Source organism: Lactuca serriola, chromosome 8, assembly GCF_051521515.1.
Source record: "Lactuca serriola cultivar US96UC23 chromosome 8, Lser_US96UC23_V15, whole genome shotgun sequence".
NCBI lineage: Eukaryota > Viridiplantae > Streptophyta > Magnoliopsida > Asterales > Asteraceae > Lactuca > Lactuca serriola.
Window position 1 is genome coordinate 15,063,009 of NC_136415.1, and position 14,599 is coordinate 15,077,607.

Here is a 14,599-nt window from a genome sequence, read left to right on the forward strand (position 1 = left end):
AATGATACCAAGGCGAGCATCAAGACTTTGGAGCAACAAATGACTCAACTCGCCACTTCTGTGAGTAAATTGGATTCACAAGGCAAACTACCCGCGCAAACCGAGAAGAATCCAAAACATAGTGTATGTGCCATCACTTTGAGGAATGGCAAAGAATATGAAGGTCCAAAAATGATTGAAGAAGAAGAAGAGATGGAGCTAGAGAAAAAAGAAGAGAAGTTAAAAACACCTTCAAAGCAAGTTCCTATTGAAGCAAAAGTCACTCCTCCCCCATTTCCTTCAAGGTTAAGCACGTCAAAGCAAGAGAAGGAAGACAATGAAATCATGGAGATGTTCAGGAAGGTTGAGGTAAATATTCCTCTTATTGATGCCATCAAACAAGTCCCTAAGTATGCTAAATTCCTTAAGGAATTATGTACATCTAAGAAAAAGTTGAAAGGGAATGAAACTGTTAAAGTAGGAGAAAATGTGTCTGCAGTGTTACAAAAAAGACTACCTCAAAAATGTAAGGATCCGGGTGTTTTCACGGTTCCTTGCAAATTAGGTAATCTTCATGTTCCACAGGCTATGCTAGACCTTGGAGCTTCTATCAATGTTTTTCCATATTCCATTTTTAAAACTTTAAATATTGGCACATTGAAGAAGACCGGGGTAATCATTCAATTGGATGATAGATCTTTAGTACGTCCCAAAGGTGTGCTAGAAGATGTGTTAGTCCAAGTGAATGAATTAGTGTTTCCAGCATATTTTTATGTCCTTGACATGGATGATGATGACTCACCAAATTTGAGCTCAATTCTCCTAGGAAGACCCTTTTTAATAACAGTCGTGACGAAAATTGATGTTTATGATGATACATTGTCCATGGAATTTGATGGGGAGGTGATAAATTTCAATATTTATGATGCTATGAGATATCCAATTGATATTTCATCTTTGAATTTTTTGGATATCATTGAACCATTGACAGAGGAGTGTTTTGATTTGTCTAATCTTGATGTGTTAGCTCTCATTTTAGACAGGAATCTTCAAAAGGAAAGAGTGGAAAAACTTGCCAATCAATTTACAATTGATAAAGAGATTATGGAGGTTGTGTCTTGCATGGATGAGAATAAGAAAATGAGGTTTGATGTTCCAAAGCTGAAAATACCAATGTCTAATGAGAAACTTGTTCCTTCTATTGTGCAAGCACCAGAATTGGAGCTCAAAACTTTACCCGAGCATCTCAAGTACGCATATCTTGGAGACAAAGAAACTTTGCCAGTGATCATCTCCACCAAGTTGTCAACAAAAGAAGAGGAAGAGCTTGTCACCACTTTGAAAGAGTATAAGGAAGCTATTGGGTGGACTATAGCCGACATCAAAGGGCTAAGTCCTTCACTTTGCATGCACAAAATCCTTATGGAAGAAGACTACAAGCCTTCCCGAGAAGCTCAAAGGCGTTTGAATCCTCCAATGATGGAGGTAGTGAAGAAAGAAATTTTGAAGTTGTTGAATGCAGGGATGATCTACCTTATATCAGATAGCAAGTGGGTAAGTTCGGTCCAAGTTGTTCCCAAGAAGACACGTATTACCGTTACAAAGAATGACCAAGGTGAGTTAGTCCCCACCCGTGTGCAAAACGGGTGGAGAGTTTGCATTGATTATAGAAGACTTAATTCCTCAACACGGAAAGACCATTTCCCACTTCCCTTCATTGATCAAATGTTTGAAAGGCTAGCGGGAAAAACACATTATTGTTGCTTGGATGGGTATTCCGGTTTCCATCAAATACCCGTTGCACCCGAGGACCAAGAAAAAACTACTTTCACATGTCCCTTCGGAACATTTGCATATAGGCGAATGCCTTTTGGACTTTGCAATGCTCCAGCCACTTTTCAAAGGTGCATGGTAAGTATTTTTTTCGGAATATGTTGAGGAAATCATTGAAGTTTTTATGGACGACTTCACAGTTTATGGTAATTCTTTTCATGAGTGTTTGGGTAATTTGAAAAAGATTTTGCAAAGATGTGTTGAGACCAATCTTGTTTTGAATTATGAAAAGTGTCACTTTATGGTTGACAAAGGTCTCATACTAGGTCATATTGTGTCTTCTAAGGGTCTAGAAGTGGACAAAGCAAAAATAGATGTCATAAAATCTTTACCTTATCCCACTTGTGTTCGTGAGGTACACTCATTTCTTGGTCATGCAAGATTTTATAGAAGGTTTATCAAAGATTTTTCCAAGATATCTCATCCCATGTGTGAGCTCCTACAAAAAGATGCAGAATTCGAATTTTCCAAAGAGTGCAAGCAAGCTTTTGATCAGTTGAAAGAGTTGTTGTTAACAGCACTAATACTTCAATCACCGGATTGGAGTTTGCCTTTTGAAATCATGTGTGATGTCAGCAATCATGCAGTTGGTGCAGTGTTAGGGCAAAGAAAAGATCGTGTTCCTAATATCATTTACTATGCCTCAAAAACACTTGATAGTGCACAAGCTAACTACTCAACAAATGAAAAAAAATTGATATCTATTGTCTTTTCTTTAGACAAATTTCGTCAATACCTGCTAGGTTCTAAAGTCATTGTTTATTCTGATCATGCAGTTATTAGGTATCTACTTGCAAAGAAGGATTCGAAGCCTAGACTCGTTCGATGGGTATTATTCTTGCAAGAGTTTGACATTGAAATCAAAGACAAGAGCGGAAAGTCAAACCTTGTAGCTGATCATCTTAGCAGGATTGTTTCTCCCGATAACTCAACTCCCATTCATGATGCATTTCCCGATGAGAACCTATTTTTAGCAAAAGTTGCCCCGTGGTATGCCGATATTGTGAACTACATTGTCACAAATCAATTTCCACCAGATTTGACTCGATGGCAAAAAGACAAGATCAAGAAAGAAGCCAAGAGTTATGTTTGGGATGAGCCATATTTGTGGAAATATTGTGTTGACCAAATGATTAGACGATGTGTGGATCAATATGAGGTACCATCTATCTTAACGTTTTGTCACTCTTATGCTTGTGGAGGACATTTTGGTCCTCAAAGGACTGCAAAAAAAGTTTTAGAGAGTGGATTTTACTGGCCAAGTATTTTCCATGACTCTTATGTCTTTTGTTCAAGCTGTGATAAATGTCAACGGATGGGCTCTTTAAGCTCAAAGAATCAAATGCCCCTAAATCCTATCTTAGTTTGTGAAAATTTAGATGTTTGGGGCATTGATTTCATGGGACCTTTTCCATCCTCTTCGGGTTTTATTTATATTCTTTTGGTTGTGGACTATGTTTCCAATGTTGGGTTTTAGGCATAAGAACAATCCTATGTGCTCATACAAACCCTAATGCTTGGATCTAGGTTTCTCTATTGTACATGCTTTGAATCCAAGACTAATAAACTTAGATATAACATGTTATAAACTGAATTAGGGTTTATAGAATTACCTTTGATTGTTATATAGCAATAACAATTAATTCCTTGCTTGGATTGGCTTCAAAAGCTTAATGCCTCAAGTGTTGCACCTCTAATGGAGTCACAAACACCATATACAACTTGGATGAAGAGGAGAAGAGAGGGGAGGCACCAAAACGGCTGGAAACCCTAGAGAATCAGTTGTCCACGTTTTTGGGGCCTAAGGGGTCCTTTATATACTTGTGTGGGCTGCTAAGGTTTCAGTCAAAACCCTAATGGACAGCTTAAACTCTAAGCAGCCCATGGAACCTTATGGATAAGGCCATGGACGAAAATATGATGGGCTTCCATCATAATTTCGTTCACCCCTTATTCCTTTAGTATTCCTTAGTCCAATAACTCAATTATCCAATAATTGCAGTCCAGTCCCCTGAATTTAATTAATCTCTTTTAGCCACAAAATTAATTAACAATTAATTCTTGACTAATATTAATTAAACAATATGATTTCTCCTTTAATATATTATTCTCATAATATATTAATAAATCATATTTAAACCTCTCTCTCCTTAATTCATCCTACATATTGCTATGGTGAAGGCAACCCAAAAGGACCATGCTCATAATCGGGTCAAGTACATACCAAAATAGTTATGGACTTAGACACTAATCCAACAGTCTCCCACTTGGATAAGTCTAATAACTATTTTCCGTATGACTTCAGAACCTGATCAGCAATCGTAGTTTTCAAAAGCCGCTGTCAACTCTGATCTTATCAAATCGAGTGTCCTTTAGATAAGGGATTATATATTCCTCCATTCTTAAGATATCGTATAGACAAAAGACATGAGTTTCAATCATTCTCTCTATACTGTTTCCCGACTTCCGATTTATGACGACTGATAACAGACTACAATTGAACACATCAACTTAGTCCCGGCTTGGCCAAGCGCTTAGGTGTCATCACTAAATCATCGAGAGGCCCACAGATATCGCTTTTATCCTACTTTGGGTAAAAGGAATGGATAAACTTCGACTCATATGCTCGCTTGTATTTATTAATCGAATTACACACAACAATAAGTTTTATAACACCAAGTTACTGGTACGTTTACTTATTATCAATGTGTAACCGACCAACAAATAACAACTCACACGTCTCGGTTTCAAGAATATACAATATTATCGTCTCACTAATCACTCGTGATAAAACCATGAAGTGATCCAAGTGAGCGTGGGTTTAGTCCAATACTCTAATCTTATCAAAGCACTCATGAACTCTGCAGCAAACTTGTGCTATGCCTAAACCTTTCAGACAATCTACAGACTCTTCATGACAGTCTTCCTTCATACTTACTTCCAACATATGATCGACTGTGGATGTTTGAATAACCTAGTTATTCTGGAAGTCAAAACATGCAAATTGAAACATAACAATAATACTTAATCCTATATGGCCTCAAACTTGTGAGAGTAAATAGAACACTTCTATTTAACCACCATATTGATTACTCATTATTATCGTTTACTGTTTCAAAAAATCAACTTATTACTTGAATTACAACAACAATTGTCCCATGCTCTAAGCATGCACACTTTGTTTCCTATGGTCCATGCTTTGTGAAATAGATCAATTGAAAAACCTTTTCAATGATGCTCATTTCACAATTCCTTAATCCCCATTGTTAGTGTAAGAACACAAGGTTCTTGCCACTACTAGAATATGCTAGATTCTAACATTTTTCGCAACGATCCTTTCGTAAAGTCATAGCACAAAAGTCACAAAGACTTGGCTAATGAAATTACAAAGTACTTTCTTAGAAATCGTTACAAGACAATTCCATAGACGTGAAGTCTTACATTCAAAGTACATTCCTTTGAACATCCTTCATGCATAAAGTTTCTATCTAGGCATAGACTTTCAATCTCCAACTCTCAATATGGAAACATTTCCACATTTGCCATATGACAACTCATCCTTAATAGAATCTTATCTATTCATAATAATGTCGATATGGTCCATCCAATACCATACTCCCAACTACTCACAAGCAACCAATCCTCAGCGAGCTTTGGATCGTTCTTTGATAGTTGTTTAATTATTTTAGTCAAAACCAATTCTAATCCTTTTTCCCTCTTATTTGGAAAAATTTTAGAATGGTAAAATATTATAGCATTTGCAATCGATCCTATACCCGAAGCGTATGGGACACGATGCATAATGTCTTACATAAAGATATGATACTTTACCAATCTTTTGCCATAATATTTTATGTGTCATGTTCTCACAATTCGAACTATGAAGAGGGATGCCGTAATCATAATCGAATTTTAAGAACACACAATGTATCCTTTGACTGAAAATATTAAAATTTCTCATTCTAAGCTTTAGATTTTGAAACGAAGTATAACATTCTTTCCCTTAATTATAGCAAAACAACTTTTCAACCCATGCAACTTTGCAAATTTGAATCTTTGTTTTTCTATAATTAATATTGCTAACTTGCAATACTCGCCATAATAATCATACAATCATAACACTTATGCTCCCACTATCATGATGATTATCATATAAGCACAACACTTATGCTCCCACTAGCCTTGACATGTATTCAGAAAACAAATGAACTTCCAGAAAACAATGCCTATTGAATTTCTGAAATTCATATTTCTAATACCAGATGCTTCGATAAGCTTTTACCTAAGCTTCTTAAACTTATACACCTTTGCCTTAGATAGCTCATATGTGTGTTTAAACAATCTAGAACTTATGTTACTAAGTTCCAAATGTTCAAACTAATTGCTAGATCTCACAATTCGAACTATGGAAAGGGATGCCGTAACCATAATCGAATGTGAGAATACAATTTTCACAATCGCTATCTTCTTAAAACCTCTCTAAGTGGAAGTATTTCCTCACAGTCATTTTCATGAAGGAGGGAATCTTATGACACTTAGATTTTATGGTGTATGAGTTCCTATCCATGTGAATTTGCCAAAACCAAAGTTTGTGACAAATCCAAGCTCATATGGACTGAACTTTTTTTAATCTTGATTTCTTGCCTTATGGTAACACGAGTGCCCACCATGTCTTCCAAGTAGTTTAGTAATTTGTCCTTACATATCAATGTACTTTCCATCGACTAAGGCTCTAGTATGCATTCAAATGAGAACTCATAGAACTCACATACACAATTAACTCAATTGGAATGGCATAGAAACAATATAATGTTAGCACGATAGGTTGTAAACCTCAAGTCGTGTGCTAGTGATGATCGATAAGGTTTATTCTTGATTTGTTCTTGAAACCTTTCAAGACCATTAAGACTCCCACTGACTCTTTGACATATAAGATTCTCTTGTCAAGAAACATTTCTTGACAAAGCAAATATTCAAGAGTTAGTGTAGTTCTTATCAAGACAAAAACACTTCACATAATTGGTCCTAGTTGGTTTTTGTCTTATCCAAGACAGCACAACTTACCAATTTCAAATGTGAAAGAATAAGAAAACTTTTCCAAGTTCCACATTTGATGAGTGTTATAAACCTACTTAAGACTTTTCACTCAATGTCACAATCTTGGAGTATGACTCCAAGACTTGATATTAGAACGAAGTATGATTGACTCTTATGATTTAACCATTTTTACAATTCTTGATTCCTCTTCTTAGACATGCAAATGCACTAAGACTCACTTAGAGGATCAATTAAGATATGGTTCTTAATCATTAAGACTTCATCATACAACACAATAAAAGGTACTCTACCTTCTTCTTAGAATGGAAAAATTTTTATCTTTCTGCCTTCTTGATTCTTGTTATTCGTTCTGCTATTGATTGAAACTATTTCAGTTAACTCAGAATTATACTCAATCTTATAAGTATAACCATATTTACTAAACTTTAGTAAATCATGACGAATATCTTTGTCACTCTTGTGGTAGACTTGATCAACGTACGACCTAGTGTACTCGATCTCCTAGTCCTTCAATTGACACTTTGCCAAAGAATTAGTCTAAGTTTCCCAAATGTGAAAGTTTTTCATTCATCATGCAATACACATTGCATGATTCCAAGTTCCTTTCCACTTGAAACTTGGGCGATGAGAAACTCTCCCTATTTGGTAAACTTTTGGCATTTCCACAAATAACATAATTAAGAATCAAATCCATTATTGCTAATAATAGAAACATTCAAACATCAATTTTTCATACATGCCATCGCAAGGATAAATAAGATAAAATCAAAATTCATTTTATTGCGGAAAAAAAAATTTGTCCTTACAATGCAATTCAATTGAAAAACAATGTTATTACATATTTCTTAACAATCTATTCTAACTCCAAGTAGTAGCTCAAGAATCCATTCTTCAAGTAATGCGATCGAAATCCATTTCTTCATTATTAGATTCAGCTCACTTCTTCCCTCAAGCTTCCTCTCTTTTCTTCGATCCTACAAAACATCAAAATGTAATCTTATCACATCATGTATTAAGAATCTAGAATAGGAACTCAAAAGAGTTAGATAATAGATTTTACCTGAAGCAGAGCCATACGTCTTGACTATCCCATCTCTTAGATTTCTCAGGTAGTTAGGGCAGCTTCGTCTCCAATTCCCCTTCTCTTGGCAATAAAAGCAAATGGACTCCTTTGGCACAGCACATCGGACAATCACAGACTTAGTTCTTTCTGGACTTCCAATGTTGCCAATGTCCATTGAAGTTTGGGAGTTTGATTCACTAGACAAATTTGCTTGAACAGCACGCCAAATCATTGTTGATTCAGCAGCTATAAGCAAATAGGTGAGATCAATTAGGGTCACGTCGTGGTCCATCATATAGTACTCTCTAACGAACTCACTATATGATTCAGGAAGTGACTGAAGAACCCAGTCAACAGCCAACTCGCTTGAAATCTCGACACCCAACATGCTTAACCTATCAATGTGCGACTTCATCTCTAAGACGTGTGTACACACAGGTTTCCCATCTTCGTGTTTACTTGCCAAAAGGGCTTGAGTGAGCTCGAACTTTTCAAGCCTTTGAACTTGTGGGTCAGGGAGAACAATTGGAGGAGGTGGAGGAAGTGAAGCATGACTCTCATTTCCTTGATCGTATCTCGGAACGTCATCTTCATTTGGAAAGCTTGTTCCAAAGGATTTGGGAAAACCATTGTAAGATTCAGACATCTACAAAATGGGATAAAATTCAAGTTATGTTGATTAGAATTCTTGATGTAACACCCAAATGAAACATCAAGCTAGGATCCAACACAATATTCTACAACCTAGAAAAGGGATGTCGTAATCTAGTTGCAAAATATCTGAAGGTAGGTAAATGACGATTTACCAATTTCCACCATGAAAAACGAAAAGGAAGTTTAAGTTTTAAATGAATTGAAACTCCTAGATCTTTTGAGATTCATTGAACTTTTCAATGGCATGTTTAATCTCGATTATGCCCTACTATTTGTGACTGGGACGCCGAGGATCACAAATAAGGTGTGAATAACCATACGAATCACGTGGTGCACCCAATGCTACAATCACCTAATCAATGTGCCGGTTAGCCACACACGCTCCATTGATCTATGATAAGCATCGAGCCACCCTTCGCCACCAATGTCATCCCCAAATTAGTGTGCCGGTTAACCACACACGCTCCACTAACGTTTGACAAGGGTACGAAGTGTATTTCCATGGGTTAGCATACAATTTCACATTTTGCCTAAAGTAACTATGATTTGGGAATTTGAAAAAGCATTTAGTTACTTTGTACTTCATTATACTTATAATGGAAGGTTTCTGTCCTATCCTACCCGTTCGGCTAACGACCCTCCACTAGTCAAGAGTGCGGTGGGTAAGAGTGGATACCCATTCAATCGCCATTTTATAGGCAATTTCCTTAAACACCCCTTATAGACCAGCTTCGTGAATGAGGCCTACTAATGGTAAGACTGACTGTTTACTCATACATATATAATATTAGACTTTTAATGTTATATATAGTATAGGGTGTATTTTACACTTTTAAAATACTAGGTGGTTTAATTTAGTAAAAATTATACTTTTAATTTAATTAAATGTGAACCAAAACTTTATGGGTTTATTAAATCACTTTTAATTATACACTTTAATTAATTAATAAAACCATAAGGATGTGATTTGAACTTATTCAAATTACTAGGGTTTTAGAATTTAACATTTCAAAATTAAACTTTTAATTAACTTTTAAACTCCAAAAACTTGAGGGCAAGTTTTGAAACTTTTCAAAACATAAGGGATCAAATAACAAATAACACAAATTAAACAATTAATTTGGTGATTATCTATATTTGACCTAATCTCATTTTATTCAAAAGATAATTACCAAAAAAATTTAAATAATCCATATTTATCATATAAAGAAACTATTATTTAAAAGATTTGAAATTATCTATTGTTTTGGCAAGGATAATCACTAATTTAAGATAAAAAATCGGATTTTAACTTCAAGAAACGAATTAGGTATCAAATCCAAGTCAAAACAGCAGCAAAAACCTGGAATTCCCTCTGTCTGACCCCTGGACTCGCCGAGTTAGGGATTGGACTCGCCGAGTCAGGGACAGACTCGCCGAGTTCATCCACTGACTCGCCGAGTCAGGTCGGGCAGAGGCCAAAAATCGATTTTCCAGCAAATAAAGCAGTTAAGCATCACATACAACTGAAACCAATCAAGGCTCTGATACCACTGTTGGGTTTTAGGCATAAGAACAATCCTATGTGCTCATACAAACCCTAATGCTTGGATCTAGGTTTCTCTATTGTACATGCTTTGAATCCAAGACTAATAAACTTAGATATAACATGTTATAAACTGAATTAGGGTTTATAGAATTACCTTTGATTGTTATATAGCAATAACAATTAATTCCTTGCTTGGATTGGCTTCAAAAGCTTAGTGCCTCAAGTGCTGCACCTCTAATGGAGTCGCAAACACCATATACAACTTGGATGAAGAGGAGAAGAGAGGGGAGGCACCAAAATGGCTGGAAACCCTAGAGAATCAGTTGTCCACGTTTTTGGGGCCTAAGGGGTCCTTTATATACTTGTGTGGGCTGCTAGGGTTTCAGCCAAAACCCTAATGGACAGCTTAAACTCTAAGCAGCCCATGGAACCTTCTGGATAAGGCCATGGACGAAAATATGATGGGCTTCCATCATAATTTCGTTCACCCCTTATTCCTTTAGTATTCCTTAGTCCAATAACTCAATTATCCAATAATTGCAGTCCAATCCCCTGAATTTAATTAATCTCTTTTAGCCACAAAATTAATTAACAATTAATTCTTGACTAATATTAATTAAACAATATGATTTCTCCTTTAATATATTATTCTCATAATATATTAATAAATCATATTTAAACCTCTCTCTCCTTAATTCATCCTACATATTGTTATGGTGAAGGCAACCCAAAAGGACCATGCTCATAATCGGGTCAAGTACATACCAAAATAGTTATGGACTTAGACACTAATCCAACATCCAAGTGGGTGGAAGCAAAGGCTACCCGTACTAACGATTCAAAAGTTGTGATAGATTTCTTGAAGGCTAACATTTTTCCAGATTTGGTGTTCCAAAGGCCTTGATCAGTGATCATGGTACACATTTTGCAATCGTATGCTCGGGAGTGTTTTGAAGAAATATTGTGTCACTCATAAAGTTTCCACAACATACCACCCACAAACAAATGGACAAGCCGAGGTGAGCAATCGACAAATCAAGGGCATTTTGGAGAAAACCATGAATACAACAAGGAAAGATTCGAGTACACGCCTTGATGATGCTTTGTGGACATACCGCACTGCATACAAAACTCCAATTGGAATGTCTCCATACCGTATTGTTTTTGGAAAGCCGTGTCGATTACCCGTTGAGTTGGAACATAGGGCCTATTGGGCGATCAAGCAGTTCAACATGGATTTAAGTGAATCGGGAAAGAAGAGGGAGCTGGACATACAAGAACTTGAGGAAATCCGCAATGAAGCATATGAGAATGAGGTTCTTTATAAGGAAAAGACCAAAGCATTCCATGACAAGATGATTACACGCAAGGTATTTCACAAAGATCAAAAGGTACTACTTTACCATTCGCGTTTAAAATTGATTCCTGGTAAATTAAGGTCCCATTGGGTGGGACCATTTGTTGTCACTAATATTTTTGAGCATGGTGCAATAGAAATCACAAGTGAGAAAACCATGAAGATTTTTAAGGTAAATGGTCACCGTTTGAAACCTTATTATGAAGGATTTCAAGTCAAGAATGAAGAGGTGGAGGAAGTAATGGATCCAAAGTATCAAGATTGACAAATAGTTGGGGTCCATGTCGAGCCAACGATATTAAAAAAGGGCGGCTAATCGGGAGGCAACCCAAGAGTATTTTTGTCATTTCTTATATTTTCATTGTTTTCAAACTTCCAAGTTGTTTTTCATGCTAAAAAAAGGTTAAAAATCATTTTTCGGACAGTAGAGGTTTAGCGGGTTGCGTTTGATATACTAAAGAAATTAGAAGACTTGATTTACTAAATTACTAAATTTGGAATTATATATATATATATATATATATATATATATATATATATATATATATATATATATATATATATATATACCAGATCATATATATATTTGGAATTGTAATGAATTCACGTTTAAAAAAAATTATAGTACTTATAACAAGACAAATAAATGAAAACCAAAAAAGTTTCGCACCTATTATATAGGATTGAGATGGCTTCTTCACTTGTATTTTGATCCCACATCAATATGATTAAAGAAATTAGAAGACTTGCTGCTTGATAAAATGGTGGGGTTTAGTAACTTTATTCCACATTGATGGTACATAAGATAAAGCTTGATGTCCCTTATAACAGGAATCCCTATTCTTTGTTTTTTTGAAGTAAATATTTTTAATAATCCGGTTGTATAGGTGGTTGAACTAGGCCGGTTTACCCTAGTTCACAGAAAACCAATGGTTTTTGGTTTTCTATGGTTTGACATACCAATGGTTTTTGGAGTCTAATAAACCAATGAACAAATAATCAATGGTTTTCTATGGTTTGACATATCAATAGTTTTTGGAGTCTAAAAAACCAATGACTAGTCTGATTCCCGGTTGAACGGACAGGTTTGGTCTGGTTTTCATAACAATGACCAAAAGGACAACCATTTAACCCAAACAATTTTCCTTTGATGGTTGGCTCCCAAAAAAAAAGATTTATTTATAAAGCCCTTTTAACAAATATAACCATACAGACAACTATTGAAAACTACATAATCGAGCCTACCCAATTTTTAAAAGTAAAATTAGAAATACCGATCATAAACAACATAGAACAAAACTATAATTTACAATATTAGCAGCAGATATTTTATATATTATACTTTAAATAAGTTGTAAGCAATTCCACATACCCTCGAAAGTTGCAAAAAGTAGAAAAGAAAAGGATACGGCCCTCGAAGAATACAAGATTTAAACTTTCACCCCTCATCCTTTGATGACTTCCTACAAGCAAAATTTTACTAAAATGTGACACGAGACACCACGTGTCGTTCTCACAGCATGCAAGCATTGCATGACAAGCAGTTCCCATAACACGTGACACCCTTCTTTCAACACGTGCCACTCCATCCCCATCTTCTCCACCCTTTATAGAACCCCCGGAGCTCTCATACCTCCACCTCAAACCCAATCAACCTACCAAAAATCTTAACAATCCACCACCCAAAAATGACAGATTATCAGACCTACAATCCGCAACACCATGTCGGAGGAGGAGTAGGAGGAATGCATCAGCAGCAGTACACCAACACCTCTCCGCGGGCTCACCAAGCAGTCAAAGCAGCCACGGCCGCCACCGCCGGTGGCTCACTCCTGGTTCTCTCCGGTCTCACACTGGCGGCGACTGTTATCGCACTGACAATCGCCACTCCGCTACTTGTGATCTTCAGTCCGGTGCTTGTCCCGGCTGCCATCACCGTGTTTCTTCTGGCCACTGGGTTTTTGACGTCGGGAGGATTTGGAGTGGCGGCGGTGACGGTGTTATCATGGATTTACAAGTACGCGACTGGTGGGCACCCACCAGGGGCTGACTCACTGGATCAGGCTAGGGATAAGTTGGGGTACAAAGCTCGGGAGATGAAGGGGAGGGCGGAGCAAGCCACCGGAATGGGACACCACCAGAGAGCTGATCTGTAGGTTCTCTCATGAAGGAGATAATGTTCATGCCTATGATCATGTGTCGGCTATATGTCTATTTTTATTGCTTTTTTCTTTTTGGTTAAATGATTTTGTGTGTGTTTTCATGTGGTGTTTGTGTGTATTATGTTTGATGTAATAAATCAAGTACAAGTTCTTTATATATTTCATGTTTAATTTAATTTTCTCAAATTAATTCTGGTTAGTCTTTCTCGAACTTGCTATATTTATTATATTGGGGCACATTTCCATTAACACGTGATAGCAATCTATAACTTTCGCAACAATTATAACAAAGTACTTTTTTAAATCTATTAATAGTAGCATATATAGTTTCTTCCTTGATACAAATATTTCACCGGCCTTCTATACTATACAGCATTCTGTAACTTTTGCAACAATTATAATAGATACTTCTTTTACTATAAATAGTAGCATTTAATTTCTTCCCTACAAATAGCATGTATTTTCGATAACAAGAAGTCACTTTTATCACAACTTGCCACTTATAGCAAAGTTCTGTGTGGCTGGTGTTTTATGTAAATGGACGTGATGCACACCGCCCTAGATCTCTCTATTCCTTTATCTATGAACCTTTTTAATTCAATTTTTTATTTTTACATTATAAATAAAACCTTCGTTAATCATCTAAATTTATCATAACCAAAAATCCAAATTTATCACAACCTTTGGTTAATGTTTCTTTTAATCTCAAATGGGACAAAAAAATAAATCCAATTGGTTTTAGACTTGTACAACATGCACAACCAAAAAATTAAAAATTACTCTGAGGATCTGCAAGAAGGTCTACAAGAAAATAAAAAAATAAATTAAAAATTACTCTGGGTCTGAAGGGTCTACAAGAAGATAAAAAATAAGAACTTATATCCAGAATTATATGCAAAAAAAATATGAAAACATCTTCTGGCGTCGACCGTTCGCACAACCAAAAAATTAAAAATTACTCTGAG

At 36.0% G+C, this 14,599-nt stretch overlaps 2 protein-coding genes across 2 annotated transcripts; both read left to right on the top strand.

The window, feature by feature from the left end:
- The first annotated feature begins 11,173 nt into the window (after positions 1 to 11,173).
- Positions 11,174 to 11,737, top strand: LOC145066648 (uncharacterized). Its single transcript, XM_079013933.1, has one exon. The coding sequence runs from the start codon at positions 11,174 to 11,176 to the stop codon at positions 11,735 to 11,737; it is 564 nt and encodes a 187-aa protein (XP_078870059.1).
- A 1,360-nt stretch (positions 11,738 to 13,097) lies between these two features.
- On the top strand, positions 13,098 to 13,791 carry LOC145070772 (oleosin Cor a 13-like). Its single transcript, XM_079017735.1, has one exon. The coding sequence runs from the start codon at positions 13,161 to 13,163 to the stop codon at positions 13,626 to 13,628; it is 468 nt and encodes a 155-aa protein (XP_078873861.1). The 5' UTR covers positions 13,098 to 13,160; the 3' UTR covers positions 13,629 to 13,791.
- The last annotated feature ends 808 nt before the right edge of the window (positions 13,792 to 14,599 follow it).